The following is a 27,249-nucleotide window of genomic DNA, read 5'->3' as shown; positions in this document are numbered from 1 at the left end:
TGTGTGTCTGTCTGTCTTTCTGTCTTTCTGTCTTTCTGTGTGTGTGTCTGTGTCTGTGTGCGTCTGTGGGTCTCCCTTTACGCGCCCGTTGGTGCGTTCCTGCAAGATTTAGGGTTGCGCCACCTTCGCTTCGGGCCGCAGCTCGCCTCACCCCCTCCGCTCTGCCGTGCAGGCTGGCGGCCGGCAGGTGACGCCGCCGAGCCTCCTTTAAAAAAAGAAAAGAAAAGAAAGAAAGAGAGAGAGAGAGAGAGAGAAGGAAGCCGGGCTGCGCGTTGCGACCGCCGGGTTGCATGTCAGCCGAGGCAGAGGCGGTTATAAGGAGATCCGCTCGGATCTCCTTCTCGCCGGTCGCCCTTTCTCTCTTCACAACCCGCCCCCTCGCTCTCTGCGGTACTTTCTCTAAAGGTCGGTCCAGGGAAAGCGAGCAGGCGGGCGGGCGAGCGGCGCTGCCTCTCCCGCCGGATCCTCTGCGCAATTCGCATCATCTTCTGGTCCAGGACCCGAGGAAAGATTTACGCGCGGCAAATCACGGGGCTGCCCGGGACGTCTGGCGAGGTGAGAAAGCCCAGAAAGAGCCCGAAGTGGAGCTCCAGGTGGGTGGCGGGGTGGATTTCCGAGCAGAGCGGTGGGGACTGGCCGAGTGTTGGAAAAGCGCAGCCGACAGCTTGCGGGTCGCTGGAGAGAGGTGAGTGGCTCTCTGTGCAAGAAGCGGTGGATCGGTTTCCTGGAGGTCATCCTTGACCTAATCCGGGAGGGGGGGCGGGGGCAGAGGGGGCGAGGAAATAAGGACTAAATCGCTTGCCCCCCCCCCCCCAACCTCTTTCTGAGGGTGCTTCTCTGCGGGGGGAAAACGATACAAAGAAGCTCCTGACAAGAAGCTTCTAACTCTTCTTGTCCTCGGATGCAAACATCCCATTCAGTTAGGAGGGGCTGATGGGTTCCCAAGTACGGGTCGCCCTCGACTCACGAACGCAAGGGAGCCCAGAATGTATGTTGCTAAGTGAGACATTGGTGAAGCGAGCTTTGCACCATTTTACGACCTAAAGGGAATCGCTGCGGTTGCTGAGTTAGTAATATGGTTTGAATCTGGCTTGCCGGAAGGTGGCGTAAAGGGGGTCATGGGATGCTGGGAAACTGCAACCGTCGTAAGTATGAGTCAGTTGCCAAGCTTGTGAATGTTGATCCCGTGACTATGGGGATGCTGGAACCTCCCCACGTGGAAACCGTGTGGGAAATGGTCATAAGTTGCCTCTTTCAGTGCCGTGGTAACTTCAAACTGTCACTAAATGAACTATTGTAAGTCGAGGATTATCTGTAAGGCAGCATTGAGATGGGAGAAAGGGGTGTTCCAGTAAGTTCAAGAGGAAAACACTTGGAGGGGGACCAGTTATCCCAGTCAAGGCAGGGGTTGCATTCACACCAGATATTAACCAGCTACTGTTTCAACAGAATGTACAAACTCAGCTCTTGTCACCTCATTAACCTGCAGAAGTTAAAAATAACCTGGCTGTTTTAACACACCTGGGAAGTGAGACCTGCAGAATACTTTAAGGACTTGTAACCTGGGTTGGAGCAACATCTTTGCCCAAACTTGAAGGAAAAACCAGGACTCTACCAACTTTGTTTTAAATGGGTTGGAGAATTGTAGCAGGCTATGCTTGGAGGCCTCTGAGAGGATGCTGAAAATATCCTACAGGTATTGCAAAGAAGTTAACAGATAACAGATTAACAGAGTTGGAAGGGACCTTGTAGGTCATCTAGTCCACACACACACACACACACACCCGCCCAAGCGGGAGACCCTACACCATTTCTGACTGATGGCCATCCAATCTCTTCTTGAAGGTCTCAAGTGATGATGCTCCCACAACTTATGAGGGAAACTTCTGTTCCATTGGTTAATTGTTCTCACTGTCAGAAAGTTTCTCCTTATTTCCAGTCATCATGTCATTATATAGAATGCCAGATTGATATAGGTAGGCAGATAGATATAGATGAGAGAGGGGGATATTAATATTATCCTCTTATCTTTGTATACATTAAATTAAATTAAATAACTCGACCCCTTTGGACCCTGTATTCCCTCAACCCACGACCTGCCACCCATCAAAATTACTCACCACTGGATCTTTTACTACAGGGGTCCCCAACCACCGGGCCACGGACTGGTACTGGTCCGTGGAACATTTCCTACCAGGCCGCCGGTTTGCTGGGCGCCACCATCTTGTTTTGATGAGAAAGTGCTTTCAGGTGAGCTTTTCCAGTTGGAAAGCGGCGTTTGGGTCCTGAAGGAAGCCTCGCGCCTTAGTTTCATTGAAGGGGGGGGCTTCGAACGAAACTAAGGCGGGAGGATTCTTTTAGCACCCAAGGCAAGGCGAGCCGAGCGACCGTCCAGAAGCCATCCAGAAGCGAAGCCCATGGACAAAGGTACAAAGGAGGAGTTGAAGGTGGTGGGGAGAAGCGGGGACAGCTGGCTGGCCGGTCGCTCGGCTCTCCTTGCCATGCGTACTGATGCCGGTACCGGGCCGCGGATCATTTTGTGATGCCGGTACTGGGCCGTGGCACAAAAAAGGTTGGGGGCCACTGCTTTACTATATCAGCAAGGGTGATGATGTTGGGGCCACCTCGCAAGTTCTCCAGGATTTTGATTTCTCACTTGGAACCAAGACTTCAATATAAATGTTTTTAGAAATCCCAATTTTTTGGTTGTAATTTTTCCCTTGGTCTCTTTTTTGCAAGCTTTGAAGTGGAATGTGATTAGAGGCTGTTCAGGTTCACGGTTTCACCATTTGAAATTTTAAAAGATCTTGGTTGAGTTGGTGACAGCTTTGTTGCTTAATATAATCCTATGTTTCTTGCCAGTGGCAACTTTAAGGTGTCTGGACTTCAGCTCCTGGAATTCTCTAGCCAGCATCTTAAAAGTTGCCGAGGTTGAGAAACACAGATGTCATCCAACAGAATGCAGGATTTCTGTGTATATTATAAAGTTTTCTATTACTATTTTTAAAAATCACTTTCTGAAGCTTTGTCAGCAAAACTAGCTTGACATACCAAATCCTGTTCCTGAAAAGGTTTATCACTATCAAATACTCTTCAGAAAACATGAGAATGATTAGAAAAGTCTGCACATGCTGTAAAATCTTACCTCAACTCCATCTGGTTCCTGAACAGACTTGTAGCATAAAGAACGAATTATTTTAAGCTACATCCTAAATTACACACAACTTTCTTGTAATAATATGGCTCTTTCGCCGTCTGCAGAGCTCCACGTGTTCTGTTTCAGATTGGCAGCTGGGATGACAAATGTAGCTGCTGGTTGCTGACTTCTCATCTTCCCATGTACAGGTAGTTCTTAACCACAATTTGAGACCAAATTGTCTGTTGCTCAGCAGGTCGGTTACATGAGTTTTGCCCCATTTGATGACCTTTCTTGCCACAGTTAAGTGAATCACTGCAGGTGTTAAGTTAGTAATGTAGTTGTTCAGTTAATCTGGCTTCCCTCTTGATTTTGCTTGTCAGAAGATCACAAAAGGGGATCACATGCAGTGGTGGTATTCAATTTTTTTAAACTACCGGTTCTGTGGGCGTGGCTTGGTGGGCGTGGCAAGGGAAGGATACTGCAAAATCCTCATTCCCTCCCCACCGCACTAGCCTGCTTTCCAGCTCTGTTTTCCTGTGCAGGGCAACCAAAGAAGACCCAGCCGATCAGCTGGGACTCGGGAGGCAGAGAATAGATGGGGGCGGGGCCAGTCAGAGGTGGTATTTGCCAGTTCTCCAAACTATTCAAAATTTCCACTCCCAGTTCTCCAGAACTGGTCAGAACTGGCTGAATACCACCTCAGTGATCACATGACTCACTTCAACCATCAAAAATATAAGTCAGTTGACAAGCATCTGAATTTTGATCATATAACCACTGGGATGCTGGAATGGTTGAAGTGTGAAAAACGGTCTTAAGTCATTTTTTTTCCAGTGCCGTTGTAACTTTGAATAGTCACTAAATGAACTGTGGTAAGTCAAGAACTACCTGTACAGTAGAATGGAATGTGGAAGTACATCTAGGGCTTTGCGGCTTGGTGACCCAGCTGGCGGGGAGGGTAGAGGGGAACTGAGCCATGTGAGCAGTGGGCCACTCACACAAGTTGAGTTGCGTAAAATGGGGCAAGCTCACGTAACAAATGTTTCACTTAACAACGCAAATTCTGGGCTCAATTGTGGTCATAACTGGAGGGCTACCTGTGCAGAGATGTTGATAGAGATATTCCATTTATTGCAAATACTGTACAGGCAGTCCTCAATTTATGACTATTGGTTTAATCCCCCTTCAAAGTTACGATGGGTCTGAAAAAAGTGACTTACAACTGGTTTGTACACTCAAGACCATTGCAGCATCTACACAGTCACATGATCAAAATTCATTTAACAAGACTGATAAATTGCCCCAATCCATCATATATATTTTTGGCTGTGTGTGTGAAGGATTACTGTATTTTTCACTCTATAAGATGCACTCCCCCCACCCCCCACAAAAAAATGTGGGTGGAAATGTCTGTGCATCTTATGGAGCAAATATGGTGAATCGCAGCCAGGCTGGGGTGCTGGGGTCTTTTTACCGTGCTGAACTCCGCCTCTTCTGTCTTTGCCATTGCCTGCCCTCTTCTGTCTCTTTTCTGCAGTGACACAGGAGTCAATAGGCAGAGCTGGCACATGAGAGGACACCTATCTGTGGTCCTCTCAGGCTCCGCCTCCTGCCCTCACTACATGGCTGCTCCATATTTGGTGCTCAATATTCAAAGTGAGACGGCCCTCCATATTCATTTTTTTTTTCTCGTCTTTTCCACACCGAAACCTAGGTGCGTCTTATGGAACAAATATGATAAATAGGAGCCAGGCTGCGGCAGCAGGGTCCTTTCATAGTGGAATATGGAGCGCCGTCTCACTGTTAATATGAAGCGCTGAATATGGAGCAGCAGTGTAGTGAGGGCAGGAGGCGGAGCCTGAGAGGACCACAGATAGGTGTCCTCTCATGTGCCATCTCTTATGCGCCACTGTGGAAAAGAGACAGAAGAGGGCAGGCAATGGCAAAGACAGAAGAGGTGGGGTTCAGCACAGTGAAAGGACCCCGCCATCGCAGCCCGGCTGCTGGTCAGGTGTATCTTATGGAGCGAAAAATACGGTATATTATACAAGGGAAAGGATTTCCCCTCAAGTCTCTCATCTAGTTCACTGATAAAGATGTTGAACCGCACAGAGCCTAGGAGAAAGTTCCTTCAGTCCTGTGCTCTAAAGCAAGGGTGTCCAACCTTGACAACTTTAAGACTGGTGGACTTCAACTCCCAGAATTCCTCAGCCAGAGGAATTCTTGGAGTTGTAGTCCACAAATCTTAAAGTTGCCACAGTTGGAAATCCCTGCTCTAAACTTCAATGGAGCCATGAGGCAGACTGGCTAAGGCAATGGGTGGGCACTGGAAGCCAGATAGGTGGTGTGTGTGTGTGTGTGTTTGCTGCTCCCAAGGAATGGGGGCAAAGGGGGAGAAATGACTTGTGAACTTTCCTGCCAGCTTCCCCATTGACTTTGTGGGAAGCCAGCAGGGATGCAAATGTTGAACACATAAATGGTTTGCTGTGGTGTCGTAATTGTGAGCTGGGTACCCAAGTGTCTGGAACATGATCGCATGACTGCAATTTTGCAGACCGATCACAAGTTCCCCTCATTCAGCACCATCAGAATTTTGAACGACCACTGAGCAAGTGGTCAGGAGTGAAGGACTACCTGTACCATTTTGGGAAGAACATCACAAGCGACTTTTCTATCTGAAGAAGAAGCTACCCACAATAGTATGACTTCCATTTTTATTGCTTTATCCATGCCTAACGTCTTTCTAGAGGATTCTCATGTTTTCTGTGCTGTAAATTAGAGATAAACATTGTAATAGATGAGAAGCACAAAGATACAGAATGCAGAATAATAGAGTCGGTAGGGACCTTGGAGGTCTTGTAGTCCGTGCTAAAGCAGGGGATCCTATACTCGTGATGGCAAACCTATGGCACGTGTGCCACAGGTGGCATGCAGAGCCATTTGTGCCGGCACATGAGCTGCAGGCAAACTTACCTCACTGGGCATGAGTGCACCTCACAGCTGATTTTCGGCAGTTTGAGGCCTTTTTTGGCCTCCAAGAGATTTGAGGAAGGCTTCTGCAGGCTTCTGCAAGCTTTGCAGGCTGAAAAGTAGCCCCATTTCATCACTTCCTGTTTTTCTGAAAATACTGGAAGTGATGAAACGGGGCTAGTTTTTGGCCTGCAAAGCCTGCAGAAGCCTTCCTCAAGCCTTTGGGAGGCCAAAAAAGGCCTCAAACTGGATGAAAATCAGCTGTGTGGCACAGTGCAGGTAAGAGGTGGCAGGAGTGGGTGGGTGGGTATTATGTGTGCATGCATGGGGGTTTGGGGGGGCACGCATTGCCTTCTGGGTGCTGGCACGTGAGTGCGAGCATGCAAGCGTGCGCACAATTTTTGGCACAGGAGCCCAAAAAGGTTAGCCACCACTGCCCTATACCACTTCAGACAAGTGGCTATCCAGTCTCTTCTTAATTTAGGAAGGAAGGAAGGAGAAAAGGAATAAACGAGGAAGAGATCCAAGTGAACATAATGAGACAGAGATCTCTTTGAACAGCAGCAAAATCGGTGTTACAAAATAAGGTAGACAGATAGGCTAAGTTCTACGAAAGCTTACATTTTTGAAAGCTACAGGTACTGTAGTCCTCTGGTTAGGAGTATTCGTTTAGTGACCACTCAGAGTTATAGTGGGGATGAATGATGAGACTCATAAATGATTTTTGGAGTTCAGGCCATTACAGCATTCCTGTAGTCATGTGCTTCTAAACTGAGTGCTCAGTCTCCAGCTTGTGATTAACAATGTCAAATGGGGAAGCAAAGTCAATGGGGAAGCCAGCAGGAAGTTGAAAGTTACCCCTGGTGCTTTTTTGACTGCCCACATTCTGTGGTACCTGTGAACAGCTCCCAGGCCCACATGCAGCCCCATACACCCCCTCTTGTGCACCCTAACATCTGCACCTAGCACCCACCTACCTGTCCATGGCATCTGCCCACCTGTAGCTTTTACCTTCGGCTCTCACCCACCAGCCTGCTTGCTTAGATTTCCTTCCTCTTCCTATACGTGATTATGACCTCATTGTAATCACATTTCATAATCATCATAACCACACGAGGTCCTCACTTAATGACTCACGTAGTCCATGGGCTTACAATGGCAACTGGGACTGCGGACATTTCCATCACTAAGCAATTTAGTTGTACGATGTCATGCTTTACAATCACATCACTTAGCAACAAAAATTCTGGCCCCCAAACGTGTTATAACCTGATGATTACCTGTACTTGTTGCTATATTACACTTCCACCCAGAGGAACACAAGGATTAATATTTCCTGTGGCAAAACACACACACACACACACACACACACACACACACACACACAAATTGTTTTGGGTACTCAAAATGTCTGTGCAATATCCCTGCCCTTTCTACTAGCTCTATTCATTTTGAGTAAGTTGTAGCCTTCCAGTGCTGCTGTGTGTTAATCATGAGTAACATTCCATCAAATTTCAGTGATAATCATCACATCAGATTTATCTTCTTGAGCTCAGATCTCTATTCTCTATCTTTATTTCTCATGATCTATGCACTAAAACAGAATTTTCAGAGATTCCAAATAGATCCACCAGCTTTCCCGTAGAAGTCCTGAATCTCAGTTTTACTATTCCACTTCTTCTCTTGAATTCTGCTTCTTGCCCTCAGTCTTGGCTGCACATTGACTTCTGACCCTTTGTTCCTGTTTAACACAGGGGTGGGCTTAATTTTTTTTTAGCAAAGGGTTCACTGCCCGGATGCTGGGTGGGTGTGACCATGGTGGGTGTGGCCTAGTTGGTCTCCTGCACCACAGCGGGGCAGGGGGTGTTCTTGCCCTCCCTGGGCTCTGAAGGCTTTCCTTGAGCCTCTGGGAGGGTGAAAATGGCCTCCCCGAGCTCCGGAAGCTCTCTAGAAGCCAAAAATTAGCCCATTTCCGGCCTTCCTGAACATCCGGGAGGCCTGTTTGTCACCCTCTCTGAGCCTCTGCACATGCCCTGCACTTATCTGCTTCCAAAACGGGCAGCGTAGGGACTCCTGGGAGGGGTGGGGTGGAGTGGGCGGGGGCCAGCCAGGAGGGGGATTTAGTGGTTCTCCAAACTGCACAGAATCTTATCTAGGGGATCTCCTGAACCACTGCAAACCCCCAGCAGGCCACCTCTGGTTTAACACCCTACTGAGGGATCATCCCCAGTCTCTGTAAGACGTAGCTTATTTCTTACGATGGGTCTTTCTTGGAGGAGCCAGGTGCTGAGTTCTAGAATGCTGTTTTCTTTCTTCACACCACAACAGACAGGGCACACACAGAAGACTTATTCTCCAAAGAACCTGAGGGCAGGACAAGAAGCAGTGGTGAGAGCTCCTTAGACAGATCCAACCTGGAACTAAAGAAAGATTTCTTGACAGTGAGAACAATTAATCAATGGAACAGCTTGCCTCCCTGAGTCATGGGTAGCTTCATCGCTGGAGGTTTTCAAGAAAAGATTGGACAACCATTGGCCCCGGATGGTATAAGATCTCCTGCCTTGGGCGAGGGGTTGGAATAGAAGACCTCCTAGGTCCCTTCCAACCCTGTGATTCTTCAACTAGAAAGATTGCTGGCAAAAGTATTTATACATAAATGATGAAAATCAATGAGTAGCCTTAAAATAGACCAGCGACCTGCTGGTTCAAGTGCTGAAATAAAAGAGATTGTTGTGAGTGGGGTATAGGGTGAAAACAGGAATGCATATATATATGTATTCCTGAAGATGATGAATGAGACTTCATCGAAACGTCGCCTAGATACTTCCAATTTTACACAGGAGAAAACCTGAATAACCAGAGATCCATATATATCCTATTTGGAAATACTGCAAATGGACTGTTATTACTTCATCAAATTAGAACATTTTCCTATAATGATAGGTGCAACACAATAGAAGAGAATTTTTGTCAGCATGTTCTGTGCCCTCTATAGGTTCCATTGTTTATGAAGAATTTTATTTTCATTCTTTGGGAAAATTTGAAAGAAAAGGGCATTGCTGCAACAGCTTTAAATGACCTGCTTTTGCCAAAATTGCTGAGGCGGTGGTATAGAAGGCTGGGAGGACCACCACCGGAGCAGTTAAAATGGACCCTTCCTCTCTGGAATAAGAAAAGAACAAATTGGATGCTTTTGAGTGTACTGAGTTACAATTAAGTACAGCATTATAAAATTTAAAGTAGTTAATTAGGACCGGTGAGACCTTTGGAATTTTGAAGAAAAATGGTGGTTCTCTCACAAAATGGCTTTCAGTGGGAAAAGGTTGATTGTTCACAAAATGGTGGCCATGATGAACAGGACTAATTGGACAATGCCCGTTTAACAAAAATGAAAGAGCTGAGATTGAACCAGAGCCGCAGCTACCAAGCTGCTGGATACTAACCCAGTTTAAGTTTAACACCTCCTATATTTTTTGTTATATATAAGATGGCACCATGGTGGTGCAGTGGTTAGGAAGCAGTACTGCAGGCTACCTCTGCTGGCTGCCAGCTGCCAGCACTTCAGCAGTTCGAGTCTCACCAGTTCAAGGTTGACTCAGCCTTTCATCCTTCCGAGGTGGGTAAAATGAGGACCTGGATTGTTGGGGGTAATATACTGACTCTTTAAAACTGCTTAGAGAGGGCTGTAAAACACTGTGAAGCAGTATATAAGTCTAAGTGCTACTGCTATTGCTATATATTAAACAATATAAAAGGATGACAATATGCTGTCTGTAAGTGACTCTCTTGATAACCAACAGGCTTTCTAATCCTCTCATTTTAATCCCGCCCCCCCCAGTTTTTTGTGGTAGGTGGCTGTGACTAACAATGACAATGACTGATAATGGTAGGTCATGCCCATGGCAGCCATTTATAGCATGTTCTGGCCTCTTCTAAGCCCCTCCCTATATTACAAGGGGAATGTGTGAGAGAAAGAATGCATGAATGTGAGAATGCATCTATCTCACATTTTCCTGGTTTATTCAAAACGGGCAAAGGCTTAGATCAGAGATGTCTGTGGGGTGTTTGTGTAAAACAGAGGTTCCCAAACTTGGCAACTTTAAGACTTCTGGATTTCAACTCCTAGAATTCTCCAGCCAGCATACTGGCTGGAGAATTCTGGGAGTTAAAGTCCACAAGTCTTAAAGTTGCCAAGTTTGGAGACCTCTGGTGTAAAGAAAGGTCAAGATGGTAACTATAACCATAACATCAAAGTCCTGTCCACTTTTTACCTATGTTGAAGGTTGTGGTTGCTTAGTTGTGGTAATCATCTTGACTTTTTTTTTTTGACAAAGACCATCTCCACAGACAATCCTGTCTTGGACTATTCACTACTGTAATGTGCTATCCATGGGGCTGCTCTTGAAGACCACCTGCAAGCTTTAACTGCCCAGAATGTGGTGGCATGGGTAGTGATGGGCATGCTTTATTCGTGCAGTCTCCAAAAAGTGGACACCATTGAATGGAAGAAGCCAAAAGGCTTGCAGATGTAGCAGTTTCATATCATTTTTTTAAAAAAAGAATGTATATGTCAGAGAATATTCATGAACTGAAATAGAGCATGGTGTGTGTGTGTGTGTGTGTGTGTGTGTGTGTGTATCTTTGGTTATTCGAGTTTTCTTCCACGTTTCAATGAAGTCTCATTCATCATCTTCAGGCTTGTGTCTTCGGCTCTGTGCTTCTCAGAGTAATGAGTAATATTCTTAAGTTTTCATGGGTACTTACATGTATGGTATTCAGCTTTGTTCGGGTATTTTCCCACATCATTATAGTTGTGCTTTTAAAGTTGTAGCAACGTTTCAGCAGAATCTCATCTGCCATCATCAGGGTTCTGTATTGTGTTTGAACACAATACAGACGAACACAATACAGAAACCTGATGATGGCAGATGAGATTCTGCCGAAACGTTGCTACAACTTTAAAAGCACAACTATAATGACGTGGGAAAATACCCGAACAAAGCTGAATATCATACATACATACATACATACATACATAGTATATCTATGTATCTATATCTATATCTATGTCTATATCTATATCTATATCTATCTATCTATCAAACCACTTTTTGTTAAATTTATTTGCCGCCCATCTTGCTGTGAGGCTATTCTAGGTGGCTTACAATAATAAAAGGGAAGAAAAATGAAAGGCATGTAAACATAATAGAAGTAAAATAATAGAATGATAAAGTAAACAATGGCAAAGGAACACAATGAGAATAAATACATAAACATGTTGCATCTCTTCCCCTGGATTCAGAGGCATAATGATCTCGGATTCAGTATCGGTGCACAGGGAATCATTTCTCTTTGCGCCAGACTCATACATTTCTGGATCATAATCTCTCCATCCAACAGATGGGGAAGAATTAGATGGGAAGGAGTAAACTTTGTGCTCCTTTAAGGGAACACATTTTCAACCAAACATTTCCAGCTTTCTCTAATCCTACTTTCTGCATCTGATGCTGATTATCCCAAAAAGCTTCTGAATACCTTTTAGCACAAAACTTTGTTTCGGAGAAATGTCAAGATAGCTTCATTTCCCCCACTAGTCGAGCTTTTAAAGTAATTCCTGCTGACTAATAAAAAGGCGGATACTGTAAACTACGGGGTTTTTCAGCGCTTTGCCAAAGGTTTCATGTATCTCTCATACATTAAGCAACTTCAGATAATGCTTCAGAAGTTACTGTTCAAGGCCAGATGCTGGGAACAATAATTGAAGCTCTCTTGGCTGGCTGAACAATGGAAAAGTAGAGTTCAAAAAAAAAAAAAAAAAAAGGAAATAGCAGTACTATAAGTGGAACCTTGATGCAGCTGGATACTTTATCCGGTTATGAAGGTATACACGAAGAACAAATCTCTCCAAATGTAGAAAACAAATATTTTATAGGGAGCAAATAAAACCATTAGGCCATTCTGTCCTTGCTGTTGAAAGGTAAAAAATAAAAATAAAATAAAGCCCTTTGAAAGTAGAAAACCCCACATTAGACATTCCGCTTCAGACACAAGCCAAACTTAGTCTGTCCATTAAAAAATATATTGGACATGTTTTGAAGGTTTTCCTAAATCTCTGCGTAAATGTTGCGGCGAACACAGCAATAGCAGTTGACATATACTCTGCTCCATAGTACTTTACAGCACTCTCTGAGAAGTGTACAGTCAGCTTATTTCCCCCAGCAATCTGGGTCCTTATTTAACTGTCCTTGGAAAGATGGAAGGATGAGTCAACCTTGAGCCTATCAGGATCAAACTATTCACTGTGGGCAAAGTTTGCTGCAGTTACTGCATTCTAACCACTGTGCCACCACAGTTCCAGGACTTCAACTCATACCTTTCCAGTGCAAATTGCTGCTGCTGTTGATAATGATGGTTTATTAAATTTATATGCCATCCAATTTCTAGCAACTCTGGTTATTTACAAATCATTAAAACAAAGCAAAACAAAACAAAACAAGAAAGACATTAAAAATGACAAGAAATGGAGAGAAGTGATGGGAGGATAACAAAGCAGGTGTCAGGTGTGAAAGATTTTCACACAGTCTGCTGTTCTGATCCAGCCTTCGCAAGTAGTGATAAAGATGTTTACTCATGAGTAAAACAACCCCTTTTTATAACAGGGCAGTAACAGTCTTTTATTCACATGGATAAACAAAAAAATCAAACATAATTAGTCCCAACAAACCTGGGTTTAGCCAAGAAATCCAAATTGCTTGCTGTATATTCGAAACAAACTCTTGCCTCTGGCCATCAGCCAATTCCAAACCCCTCCAATTTATTTCTCAGCCAGGGAGGGGCGAGTTATTATCTACGTCTACCTCTCCCTGAGAGCCGGGTTACTGTTTTCCTTTGCTCTCCTCTCCTTTCCTCTCTGTGCATACGTGCACCTTGGATGGCCCCCATCTGTTCCTCCCCTTCACTCAGCTCAGGTCCCGAAGACAGCTGCCTGGGGGAGGATGGAAGGCCCTGCCACTGCCTCTGCCTCTGATGCTGTTTCCTTATCAGAGCCTTCCAAGGGCTCCGAAGCTGGCCCAGGCCTTCCCTCTGCCTCCTCCTCATCCGACTCTGCAGCTAGCTCTGCTGACACCTGCCGGAGAGAAGTTCCCTGAAGGTGGGCTCCAGCACGAGTCCAAAAGCTCAGAAGACAAAAACCTCCGGTCCCGGGGACTGACCCAGTTTGGATCCTGAAATACTGTGCTGTCATGCCCCTGTTGGAGTGTGACTCCAGGGGAGAGATGGAACAGCTGATAGGGAGTGGGAGTGTGGCTCCGATGGTTGTGGAGGAAACTGGGGAAGGGCACAGGCTGGATAGGCATTCAGAGGAAGACCCAGGCCCATCCCCTCTTCATCCTAGGGCACACAAGGAGGAGCGGATAAGAGAGAAACGTGAGTGGCATGGAAGGAAATGTGAGAGGAAGGGGCCCTGATCCCCTTCATGGGCTGCAACTGGGAGGTCTGGTTAAAAGAACAAACTGCACATGGCAAAGGTGCTGGAAGTAAAGCGTGCATTTTTGTTGGAGCTTATCTGACTTTTGGCTTCCTCCCAACTGTGGTTGCTCCGTTATCTGGTAGAAGTCTACAATTAATCATCCTTGCTTGCTGTAGTAATTCCTTCGGTATGGTGTGTTGGGTTTTTTATTTTGAATTAACTTTACTTTGGGTGTGGACTGCATTTACTCCTTCTGTAAACTGTTTTCTTTAAGAGTTTGGTATCTTGCCCAGGATAATTGGACATTGGGGCCAAGTTGGAGGCATTAAAGGGACTTTCTTCTATTTTTGTGACTTGGTCATTTTTGTGTCACACCCCGGGTCATCACACTGTGCTTTTATGTGATGGTGTGGTTCGCAGAACATGTTACGTCAATATGCAGAATGACAAATTACTCACCCCATTTTATCTGGATCTTTTGGTGATATGGAATCTCAGTCGCTGTGTGCTCAATGCAGATGACAATATGGTAACTGATTCAAAGGATTTTCCGATGTGCTATGAAGGTAGCATTCAAATATCGCCTATAGTTGAGAGTATCTGCTTCCTTCCCCTTATGAGCTCTTTAATTCTATTCGGTGGGTCTTTTCTCACAGCCCTGCTTGGAAAACATAATGATACAACAAGGTTGAAGGCTGGGCTGGGGAAAGTCCTCCTTTGCATCAAATCGGACACAACAGCGACATTGCCACCAGTCTGCGGCGCGTTCCCTTGCCATGGCTAAGAGCGCAGAGGTAAAACTAGCCATCTTTGGACGAGCTGGAGTAGGAAAATCAGGTAAGTTTCTTTTTTCTCTCCTTGGTTTGTCACCTGCAAACTACGGGAGTCTATTCAGTCAGTTTCTTAAAAAAAAAATGAGTTGGAATTTAGGTTTTGTCTATGGAGATTCTCAGTCATCCAGATCGTGGTTTGGTGGGTCTTTTCTGCAAGCGGACTAAAGAAGCTTCTTGGATGAGAAGTAAAACATCTACAGGGAAAAACAAAGGGAGTCCAGTTGCCTCTTGAAAAAAAAAGCACCTTTGGGATTTAGATTGTCTATTATTGTTAAGGTTGCTGAATCTCTGTTTGCCACTGAATCACCTGCTAATGTCAGCTAGGCATTGTGAATTACTTTTTACAAATTGGTAGCATTTCCATCTATTCCCCCCTAGGTGAAAATGGTCAGTTTGATATAAAGGTTGAAGCACCAGGCTAGAAACCATCAGACTGTGAGCCAGCTGGATGACCTTGGGCCACTTCCTATCTCTCTGTCTTAGCAAGAAGAAAGCCAAGGCAAACCACTTCTGAAAACTTGTCAAGAAAACTGCAGGGCAGAGGAGCGGTAGGGGAAGGAGGGAGGAGGGTAGGCGTGGGGGATAATTACATTTTTTAGTACATATTACATTTTAGAAAAATCAATGCAATGTCATTTAGTCATGCAATTTTGAATTTGAAGTTTTAATTCCTATATTTTGATAAAGATGGTACAAAAACCATAATTGTATCGTATAACTTTCCTCCTGTAGACGCTGTTGCAGATCAAGGTATATATTAGCAGAACAAGGTTATTCAAGCAATCTGTGGATTATCATATGCACTTCATGTACCATGCACAAAAAGAAACATTCTGGGTGGAATTTGTTTTAATTCCTATATTGCAGCAAAAGAGAGGTACCCTCATTCTGAGGCACCTCTTCAGTAAAATAATAATCCAGATCGCTACTAGCATCAACCCACTCACTCTCTCCTGAAAAGTGCACGAATCCAGTTTGCTCTGCTGAGTACTTCTATTTTACTGTAGCATGTTAGTAGCACCATGGAGAACTAAAACGCTTCCCTTGATGAGGTCCATGTGAATTTCTGAAAAGACCTGATTTTGTGGCAATTTGTTGTATTCAGAGCATTGTCACTTTGGGGGAGAATCTGGTGTGCAGAAAAAGGCACTCATCTCCCTCATGGCTTGTTTCTGTGTAAAATTACATATAATTTTGCTAATTTAGGCCCTGTGGTAGTAGAAATTCTACAAGCCAAAGAATATTGAGGGAGAGTTAAAAGGCAAAAGAGAACATTTGAAATAAAAAAGAAAATAGAGACATCAGACAGCAGCAAGAGCTGGCTCTGAAAAATACATTTCTATATTACCCCCAGAATTATCCCCAGTTTAAGAACCACAGAATGTATGAGCAAAGTTATCCAGTGAGTTATATAGATGAACCTGGATTTTAATCTGGTCTTAATCTCTTTGTAACCACTCAGCCAATTTGGCTGAAGTGATTTGCCAGCTCTTGTGCTTCAGTGAGCTATTCTTCATCTTCTCCTAGGTTTTCATCGTTTCCTACTGACTCTCAGTAGAGTTTATTTTTCTTAAAAGAGGCCAGATGCTTGCTCTGAGAGCAGATATATCTAAATCATTATTCAGTCAGCACTCGGTGATGTAATTGTATGTGGAAATGGCCTTGGGAGACAGGAAGAAGAGCCGCCCGACTAGGAATGGGGGGCATGGCAAACATCTCAGGAGGATCCTTCCTTGGCTTCTCGGACTTGTAAAGTTGCTTATGTGGGGGGAGAGAGTTGTATTTTTAGACATGAAAGATTTTGTTAGTGTAACTTTAATGTAAGATAGGATAGGAGTTGTACTCCTGGGTGTTCTTCTTGTCTGGACTATCTCACAAGGCTGACAGGGAAGTAGCCTGGATTCAAGAAGACAGATCACGAATGATCTGCTCTTTCTGATCTATAGGGTTGGGAAGACCATACCTTCTGCAAAACTGCCAGAAAGAAATCATATCCCTCGCAATTACTTCTGGAATTGTGATTTGTGCTGAATATATTATGCTGCCATCCTGGCCAGACAATTGGAAGTCCATGCCAAGTAATATTAACTGAAAATATTGCCAAGACCGGAAGGAGTCTATGATAAAACACACAACAAAGGTGGCAATACATGGTTCCCTGAAGTTCATAACAAGAGTTTTGCCCTTCTTTGGCTTTTTTCCCCCCATCCAGCAGGTAAATATAAGGATTAAGCTGTGGGTGTGCATCCATTTTGGATAATCCAGATACTGAGCCAAGTTGGGATAAATCAAAAGCAAGGGTGGGTGTTCTTGAAAAAGAGTTTTTCCTAAAGTGAAACAGCTGATCCCAAAGCCTCAGAACTACTTTGGAGCTCTGTAGAGTATCCAGACTACTAGAGATGCCTTCAACTGGATGGTGTTGAACTGGGGTCAGAGTTGGCTTGCTGTCAGGGTTCCGACTGATGCCCTAATTAAATCATGAACCTCAAGCCAAGCTTCAAAAGAAATCCAGTTATTTATTAGGAGCTTCATGTCAGCATGGACCAAGTGAAGCCAACTCTGATCTCAGTTAATTCACGATTTGCCTCTGACCCCATTTCCCTCTCCCCCAAGATGTGTCATCAGTCACATTCCCCAATGAAGCAATTTTGTGAGTTGTAGAAGTCACTCCCTCTGGCCACTGTGGGTTTCTGTAGAGATGATCTTGACGTGTCAGCTGTAATGTGCTATGTTTTGGCTAAGATGCAAGCTCCTTGATGCAGGTGCGAAGTTCAATTCCCCATCCCCCTTGCCTATGGCAACTCAACAGCAGGTCAGGGATGCTTCGCGAGTTGACAGTGAAAGTATAGGAAAAGAAAACCTGTACCATTGAAAAGTGATGGGGAATAACTACAGCAATCTTTCTCAATCTCACCTTCTTTAAGATGTGAGGACCCAAATTCCTCAAATGCTGGCAGGGGAATTCTGGGAGTTGATGTCTAGGTACCTTAAAGTTGACAGGGTTGAGAAATATTGAGGTACAGTGACATTTGGCAGGAGGTGGGCTCTGCTTGCGAGTTGTTTTGGAGATCGTGGCATTTTTGTTCCTCTCTGCAAAGCAATTTGGAAGGAAGTCACTTCCATGAATGTAAAAGGAAGAAATTAATTCTGCCTCCTTGAAAATGGCTGGAGGGAGGAAGAATTCTTGTCTTCATCAAAGGTTTACAAAACACATTTGGAGAATCAATTTGGTGGAGAGGGAGATCAAAATGGGATGAGAGGAAAAAGATTAACTAAAATGCAGCTTTCAGTCCAACTATTTTAATCTTTTTTAAAAATGTACAATTGTCTTGTAGACCCACGAAATATTACAATCAAGGAAATGAGACTCTTATGAGTGGCAAGTGTCTTCCTCAAATTCTAGCCTTCTATCAGAGTCTAGAAGTTTGAGGGTTCTGTGCAGTATCTTAGCTCTTCCTGGCACTGGACTCTTCTGGACAGAAGTTCTGATGTCACTCCTTGGATCTTTTGGATCCATTCTCCCAGTTTCGGAGTTATAGCTCCAAGTGTTCCTACCACCCTCTGGGATCCCTTTGGCCTTTCCTTTCCACATCCTCTCTAGTTCTTCCTTCAGGCCCTGGTACTCTCCAGTTCCTCATACTCCTGCTTCCCTTGGCACCGCTACTGCTGCTGTCTTCTGTCATCAAAGTATAAAACACAAGTGAAAATGAAGACGATGAGAGATTAAGGAGAGGAGGGAGAGGAAGAGAAAAGTGTGGGGTAAAGAGGAAAAAGGAGAGAGAGAAAAAGCATGAACTCCCAACAATTTTCAGTGCAGTAGAGTAAAGGCCTCAACATTTTACTTTTGCATATTTAATATATACTAGCTATTTCTGTAACAACAAACTTATCTAATCAACGAATCCCAAAGTCCAAATGAATGCAGTTTTTGGGATGAAAAAGGATTGTCTTCTCTGTGTTATGTTAGACATATTTAATTCTTCATTTTCTTTTGAAAAAATCAAGCAAACTCAATCCTCTGTATGCCAAAGTTATGGTGTGCCCAAAGTCAGGATTTCTCTTAAGTACTGTTCTCTTAGATAGGGCTTCCCCACCCTTTGCCTTAAGGCTGCTCATAATACATTTGAAAGCGGATTGTGGTTTTAGAGTTATAGGATTTGGGTGGGGGTCACAATATAAGAAAATGAATGAAATCTGGATTGCTTTCCCACAAGGCATTTTGTAAAACAAAGGAAGGGAACAGTTAAATCAACAATTGACTTGAAATGGTACATACTGTATGCATCAGGACCATTAGTGTATAATGCCTGCAACTTAGTCCAATTTCCATAAGTTCTACTTTTTCTTTTTTTCAGTTTGCCCTTCCTGCTTTTGATTATTAGGTGGGTGGAGGCTAAAACATACAATGAATGTTTGCAGGAACTGGGTATGTCTAGTCTAGGGGTGTCAAAATCAAAATCCTTCTGGCTGGATCCAACCCATGAAGTGCTTAGATCTGGCACAGGGGGGCACTCTGGAAACAGTGAAGGACCGGCCCACTGTGCTTCTGCCACTAAAAACCATTTTCACTGGCAAAGGATTGCGGGAGACCATGGCAGCTCTGCCTATTTTCACTGGCAAAGCCCTCAGGCCACCACAGGTGCCCCCAACATGAGTGACGTCAAGCTGGCCACACACACCCTGGCCATGCCATCCCCCCCCATGAGGTCAAACACAACCCTGATGTGGCCCTCAGTGAAATCAAGTTTGATACCCCTGGTCTCGTCTAATAAAGAGAAAGACTGGGGATGACATGTTAGCAGTCTTCCAATATTTGAGGGGCTTTCATGAAGAAGAGGGGGTCAACCTATTCTGCAAAGCATCTGAAGGCAGAATAAGAAGCAACAGATGGAAAGTTATCAAAGAGAGCTCCAACCTAGAATTAAGGAGAAATTTCCAGACAGTGAGAACTATAAATCAGTGGAACAGTTTGCCTCCAGAAGTTGCAGGTACTCCGTCAGGGGAGGTTATTAAGAAGAGATTGGACAGTCAGTTGTCTGGAATGGTATATTCATGCACTTCACAACCAACACACATTTACAACATTACAGGATCCCACAATCACATGATTGCCATTTGTATGCTTTGCAATTGGCCCATGATAAGCAGTGTTAATGATGAACGTGGAAATAAAACCATAAATCACAGCTATGTGTGGTTTGGCTTAATGACCACAGTTATTCCCTTAATGACAAAAGCAGAAGTATGGTTCCAACTCTGTTGCAGTCGTGTGGCTTTCCACTTAGTAACCACAATGCTTACTGACAAAGTTACCAGTCCCAGTTGTGGTCACTCAGCTAGAACTACAGTACCAGTAAATTGTAAAATTGCCTGAAAAAGGCCTTTGAATGATTTGTATTTTCATTTACTCGCCTTCTAGAAACTAAAAATAATGGAGATGGTGAATTCTGTTTATCAGAGTATGGAATGAAAGTTGTGTCTTGAAATGATATTTGTTATTATTTTGGTATATGCTTATTTCAGAATTGATTGTAACCAATCTGCCCCCAATCTGCCTGTCCTTATCCTACTTACATCTTGTATTAGCCAATAATTATACTATTGCTAGTGGTTCTGCAACTGGGAAGTAAATACAATCTATCTATTAATCAAGGGGCTTTTGCCATTAGTGTCAGGAGCAAAGAATCAAGACCATATATTCAGTCTAGTTAAACTGATTTATTATTCATGCCTAAATACAAGAATCTACTCAATTTATGTCAGCACTAGATTGGTGCTAGATAAGAGTTAATAGAATTCAAGATGGGTTGAACTTAGTTCGCTTGTGGGAACGTAACGATTCCAGGCTGATTTCTCTCTTGACTCTGCCCCCAATCTGCCTGTCCTTATCCTACATCAGTGCTCTAATATGACCAATAAGAGCTTTTGTGCTGAAGGAAATGTAGCTGCTCTTTTCCCCTAAATGATGCTTGCATCTTTCATCATTCTGGCCCTCTTGAATCTTTTTAGTAAATTCAACCTTAGACTAATGCATTCCTTGGCAAAATTTTGCATGAGATAGTGTAGCACTGTAAACACAATGAAGTGCTTTGATTTTTGCACTTGAATATTTCCTTTGGTAAAAAAGTGAAATCATTGTTAATATTCTGCTTTTTAAATGGTCTTTTGCTTGGAAGAAGATTGTGGAGAGCTAATTTTAGGGAGCACTTGGGATTAAACTGGAAACATTGAATTATGCAACCACTATTGCTGGCTGCCTTTTTACTATGGTTTTTGGCCAGAGAGTCTACTTCCAAAATATAGGACTCAGCACTATTCATATTCATTTGATTCTAAGTGTTCCTAGTAATGCATGTGTGTGTGTGTATGTATGTACATACACACACATGCATGCACACACATACATACCCTGTTTCTCCAACAATACGGCCTCCCCCAATAGGAAGTCCCAGCATGTTTTATAGGCATGAAATGAAATTAAGCCCCTCCCCCCAAATTAAGGCCTATATTAAAACATGCGGAATGGGGGGATTGGTGGGGGGGCTTGCCATTAGGAAGTACTTTTGTTGCACACCCGGATATGGTGCTGCCTGCGTTGACCCCGATACAAAATGCCCCACCAACGCCGAGGTCAACATCCAAGCCGTCGCCGCCCGCCCACCTGAAGATGCAAGTGGGGGGGATTAAGTCACCCCCCAAAAGACGGCCTAGCCATTTTTTCGGGGCTCAAAAAAAAAATAAGACCCGGCCTTATTATATGAGAAACACGGTATATACATATACGTATATATAAATGTATGCAATATGATTAATCTTTATTAAAGCTATTCACTTAATAGTTAAAATTTAGACTATTTTTAATAAGTTAAGAAATAACATATTCCTCCTTTTCATTTTTTCAGTAGTAATTTCTTTAAAAATTACAGTTATAACAATAAAAACTAGTACAATTAAAAAATTAAGTAATATAAAAAAATTAGAAGATGCAAAAAAAGAAAAAAATGGAAAGAAATAGAATAAAAAAGAAAGAAAAAATAACATAAAAATAACATAAAGAAATAAAAATAAAATAAAAATATAATAAAGAAAAAGAAAAGAAATATATAAAGAAATTACTTCCTCCTTCATTACATTTTAGGAAGTTATCTTATCTTAAAATACAACAAATGATCTCTTCTTCCTATGTCCCATATTTATCTATCTAAACAAATCCTTAAAGCCTCTTCATTTCAATTCTGATGTTAGCAAAAGTCCATTAAGGGCTACCAGGGATAACAATATAGCTATTTTAACCTTGGTCAAATAAACCAACTTTATATCCCCCCCCCCTTTTTTTTTACTTCTAACAATCTTGATCTTTAGTCCGTTCTACCAATGTCCTAGAAGTTGATTTCTTTTAATTTTTTCCTTTATCCTTTCTCACAAAATTCTTCAAAGCTTTAATAAAACTGTTTGGTAACACAGAGAGAGGGGAGAAGGAGAGGGGGGGAGGAGAGGGAGAGAGGGAGGGAGAGAGCCAGGAAGTGGGAGGGAGGGGGAGGGAGAGAGAGGGAAGGAGAGGAAGAAAGGGAGGAAGGGAGAGGGAGGGAAGGAGAGAGGGAGGAAGGGAGAAGGAGAAAGGGAGAGGGAGGGAAAGAGGGAGAGGGAGAGAGAGGGGGGAGAGGGAGAGAGAAAATGAGCTTCAGAAATGTCTCAGTTGCTGATTACTGGCATTCCTAGCATTCCTGAGGCTGTTCTCACAATACTTTGAAGAAAAAACAAATCCTAAAAAAGTTCTAAATATGAGTTTTATACTTTCTTAAATTATATAATGACATCATCCTCTAGCCCATAACTGGGGGCATCTTAAAACAGCATATGTCAGAAAAGCAGCTATAAAAAACCCATGTGTCAGGATAATTGGATAACTATTGCATGAGATCAAGCCAGTTGTCTGCAAACTTGAGATCAAGTTACAGATCAAATGCAATAATGGAGAATTCAAAATGGTGCCATCAATAATACAAGAGACAGAAATAGGCATGTATGAAATAGGATAGGAAAAGAAATGATACACAGATGGGCCTAAGATTAAGGCAGAGAAGCTGTTTAGACACAGATCTCAGGGCCTGAAACCAAAGTGATTCAATTAGGCAATGGATGTTTCAGAGAGTAGACTAGTAGGACACCAGATGTTCAGCCTATGATTCTTCCAAAGTTCCACCAAGTGATCAATAAAAAAACAGATACATGATTGAAAAAGGCAAGGAAGTCAAACCATAACTATACATCATTTGAGGTACAAGAAAGTTTAATGAGACTTCAGGTCTTCTTAGTAATATTTTCCCTACACTGAAACCACTAGCTTTAAAGTGTAGTTGTCCCAGATCTCCTCTTGCATAGAAAGATTCTGAAGGTGAGGAACATAAACAAGTGAATATCATTATAAATATGGTTAGAATTGTTTTGTTGCATTATATTATTACTATCAGTATATGTGTTATTTTTCCTTTCCTGACTTTTTTTGTAAAATGGTATGCCTGGACCATTACACTGTATTCAAAATACTTCTATATAAATTTTAAAAAACTTGGAAAAAATAAGAAATATTCTGAAGATGGGTTCATTCCAATGAGACTTCACTCTACAGGAAGGTTGTAGATATTTTAAGATTAGGATGGCATACAATTAAAATTAATCAATTTAAATCAATACATATTATGCTCGATGGAGGATTAAATCTACAAGTCAACCTATTTCCACAAAGAGTAAAAAGGTTCTTGTTTCTATGTTTGAGATACCATATTTTCAGGTTGTTTAGGTTGAACTTGAAGTCTAGCCAAGTCATCCAATGTTCATTTGTGTCTAACATTTTAAAAGGAAACAAAATGAAAAACATAATTGCACATTGCATGTATTTATATATTATTTTCAAGTTCTATATCAGGGGTGTCAAACTTTCCTTCCTTCCTTCCTTCCTTCCTTCCTTCCTTCCTTCCTTCCTCTCTTCCAATGGTGGGATTCAATTTTTTTTACTACTGGTTCTGTGGGCGTGGCTTGGTAGGTGTGGTGTGGCTTGGTGGGAATGGCAGGAGAAGGCTACTGCAAAATCCACATTCCTTCCTACCCCACTAACCTGCTTCCCAGCTCCGTTCTCCTGTGCAGGGCAACCAAAGAAGACCCAGATCAGCTGGGGCACAGGAGGCAGAGAATAGATGGAGGCAGGGCCAGTCAAGGGTGGTATTTGCCAGTACTCCAAACTATTCAAAATTTCTGCTACCGGTTCTCCAGAACTGGTCAGAACCTGCTGAATACCCACCTCTGATTCCTTCTTACCTGCCTGCCTGCTTTCTTTTCTGTTAACCTCCAACTAGATTCTTGTTGGCTGAAAGTATATTTCTACACAGTAGTCCAAATTCATAACATCCTTGACAGAACTGGACAATTATCCTTCAATACCCAGATTCCCCCTTTTCCTTGGGGATTTGTGGGGATTTCTGGAACAAAAGCACATACATACAAGACACTGGTTTTGTCCCTTAAATCTCATATTGTCCCATCGCTTAATTATTTTCTTTTAAAGACCCCCTCAAGAAAATGGCTTGAAATTATGAGAACCATTCAGTCCGTTAATGTCTTGATGCCATGCTCAAATGTTTGCAACCCTCATCCTAGAAGGTGGTTAATGATGCTTTGGAGAACCACCTAGAAGTTGGTTAACCAGCCTCATCCTAGAAGGTGGTTAATGATGCTTTGGAGTCTAATTTGTACAAACAGCCTGTTTCACTATGCAAACCATTGGAGGCTCATGTATCCTAGCAGCATGTTGGTTTACAATGCTTGAGAGCCACTGTTTGGAAGGGTGAGAAATTAATGGGATAAACCTTAAATCAGTTGACTGTTCTAAAATGCAACCCAACAGCAGTTGCTGAAAATTTATGGATTTGCTCTTCAACCGGAGTTTAGGAGGACCCGTTGCTTCATTTTTCCACTCGTTTGATATGTGTATTATTTATGAGATTAATGAGATCAGCAATCAAAATGTTAGTACCATAAATAAGCAAAGAGACCAACCCTCAACATGATACTAGAGCTGGTGAAGAACATTGCTGGCACTGCCAGTTGTTTAACATGGTCCCATCCAGGCCTTAGTCAAGCAGCTTGATGGATCATACTGACTGCTAATTTAGTCTAGCCAAGCAGATGCCTTCAGGCAGCCTAGGACTTGAGGAGGATGGATAGGCTAGAGCAGTGATGGCTAACCTTTTCATCGTCGCGTGCCAAAAGTGCATGTGTGCACATGCAAGCGTGCCTGCACCCATAATGCAATGCGCACGTGACCCCCCTGGCCCCTGTGCATGTGCACACAACCCCCTGTGTGTTCCCCATGCCTCTGCGCATGCACACATGGCTCTCTCATGCTCCCCGCTCCCCACATATGCACGGCAGATACCTGACAATTAGCGGGCTTGTAGGAGGCAGGTGCGTGCATATGCAGTGGACCTGATTTGGGGTGACGGTTCACGTGCTGGCAGAGATGGCTCTGTGTGCCACTTCCGGAACACATGCCATAGGTTGCCATCACAGGGCTAGACACAGTATGTCCCCGCACCCCCCAACCCATTACAGTTAGAAAGGGAAGAGGACACTGGGAAATCAACCACTGGCAAGACCTACTCTGAAATTCTCCCAGATAATCTGAAATAGTTCCATTGAAATTTGGCTGTTTTGTTTCCAAATTTCAGTGACAAATTGCGAGGCTCCTGTTGGGTGGCTACAAAAGAAGTGTTGATGGGCTTTGCACAAACCCATGGATGAAAAGTGTCCATTTCTGCTTTAAAAGGCCACATTTTAGTTCTGCAGAAATGTCTATATTACATTTATTCTATTCACACTGGAAATTCTAAGTAGTTGTATGCAGCAATGAGAGTTTTAAGTTAATAACTGAGCATTAGGTTGCTTCATAATATATTTATAAGGTTCATTAATAACTGATTTCGATGAAATAACTAAATATTCACAATGCAGCAGGAGCACCTGCACTTTGGTTGAATTGCATTGGTGTCCCTGCGAAATTTAAACCATGCACACAAACCCAGAGACATTCCCAAGCAAACATTTTGGTGTTTTCTGCAACAAGCTATTACCTCAGCAATAGCTATTACTATTGAATGTTCCCTCCTGAACCTGTTCTGTTAGAGCACGAAATATTGCCAGGAAATTATAAATAATTTGTATGCCGTATTCAAGAGAAATGGCCCAAAAAGAATCTTCAAGCCAAAAATTAAAAGGATCAAGGCCCATAGGCATATTTATGAAATGAGGATTAGCAGAGAAAGCAAGACCGGCAGGCAGTTTGGGTTTTTTTTTTGTTATTTGTTTTTTTAAAACATTCATCACTGGGATTACCAAAAGGCAGAAATGTGTTGAAAAACACAGGCCTACAAAATCCCTCAGGGCACATTGGTCATAGTCTGTTCTCAAGCTGGAGTTATTAAAAAAAGAACACTATCAATTTGAAATAGAAAACAGTTGGGGCAGAACTAGTAGGAAAATGCTTTCTGCTTCTTAAAGTTGAACAAAGACTTCAGACGATTCTTCCTGAGCCTCTCCCTGTCAATATTTTATATTCCTTCAATGAAAAAAAGAAAGAAGAATTGTCCTGTTGGGCAGTGGTGGAATTCAAAAAAATTTACTACCGGTTCGGTGGGCGTGGCTTGGTGGGCATGGCAGGGGAAGGATACGGTAATATCTCCATTGCCTTTCCACCCCACTAAACGGCTTTCCAGCTCTGTTCTCCTGTGCAGGGCAACCAAACAAGACCCAGCTGGTCAGCTGGGACTCAGGAGGCAGATTATAGATGGGGGAGGGGCCAGTCAGAGGTGGTATTTGCTGGTTCTCCAAACTACTCAAAATTTCTGCTATCGGTTCTCCAGAACTGGTCAGAAACTGCTGAGTACCACTTCTGCTGTTGGGTCAGGAGTAGATGTGCTGGCTTCCCCCAGTTTGGTAGTGTCCAAATGTATTGGAGATATAATTCCCAGAAGGCCTAGCCAGCCCATGTACCTATGGATAGGTTTGTTTGCGTGTATATATTTATACAAAGGTAAAGGTTTCCCTTCCAGTTATGTCTGACTCTCGGGCACAGTGCTCATCTCCATTTCTTGGCTGAGGAAGCCAGCGTTGTCTGCAGACAATTTCTGTGGTAATGTGGCCAGCATGGCTATAGACTGAAGGTAATGCTGTTACCTTCCCACCTAAGTGGTACCTATTAATCTACTCGCATTTGCATGCTTTCAAATGGCTGCTGGTATGGACGGCAGAGGTATCGGACAGTGAGGACGAAAGGGAACCAGTCAGAGAGACTGGCGAGGACTTGGAAGAGGGTCATGCATCCGATGCAGGGTTGGGGCCAGGACCATCTGAGAGTGAGGTGCTGCTTTCGGAGTCTGACAGCAGCGAAGCAAAGGACCCCGGGGAGCCTGTTCCCAGTGCGTGTGTGCTCAGAGCTGCTAGAAGGCAAGAGCAGCTGAAGCAGAAGGGGCGACTCGGGAGTAAGGCTGAGAGGTGATTGCCCCTCCCATAAGCGATAAAAGTCAGTCCTCAATTATGAAGAGCTTTGCAGGAAGCAAAGCAGTTCAGTAATTTCTGAGTCCTTCGTGAAGCTCTTGTACTCTGATTGGTTTTTTCTAGATTTTTGGGTTGGTTTATGTTAGCCTTAATTGGTCTTCTGTTTCTTGGCACCATTCGACAGCACTGAAAAGCGTGCTCTTATCTGTGGAACTGTGTATAATGAGTTTTTGGCTGGGAATGCAAGTAATTCCCGGTGTCAAATTTACAAGTCCTGCCAGTTTCCACTC

At 43.3% G+C, this 27,249-nt stretch overlaps 1 protein-coding gene across 4 annotated transcripts in view; it reads left to right on the top strand.

Moving 5' to 3' along the window:
- The first annotated feature begins 221 nt into the window (after positions 1 to 221).
- Positions 222 to 27,249, top strand: part of RERG (RAS like estrogen regulated growth inhibitor) — a 118,102-nt gene continuing 91,074 nt past the window's right edge. The window contains exons 1-2 of one of the 4 annotated variants that reach the window (XM_087935140.1): positions 222 to 555; positions 14,234 to 14,414. In XM_087935140.1, coding sequence (XP_087791266.1) covers positions 14,354 to 14,414 — 61 coding nt within the window. In that variant the 5' untranslated portion in view covers positions 222 to 555; positions 14,234 to 14,353. Of the gene's footprint in view, positions 686 to 14,233; positions 14,415 to 27,249 lie in introns of all 4 variants that reach the window. The other 3 variants (XM_026714330.2, XM_087935139.1, XM_087935138.1) reach the window with 3 other exon arrangements.

The sequence above is a fragment of the Pseudonaja textilis genome, chromosome 5 (assembly GCF_049901715.1).
Source record: "Pseudonaja textilis isolate UNSWEBS1 chromosome 5, rPseTex1.2, whole genome shotgun sequence".
NCBI lineage: Eukaryota > Metazoa > Chordata > Lepidosauria > Squamata > Elapidae > Pseudonaja > Pseudonaja textilis.
This window is presented reverse-complemented; position numbering and strand designations above follow the sequence as displayed.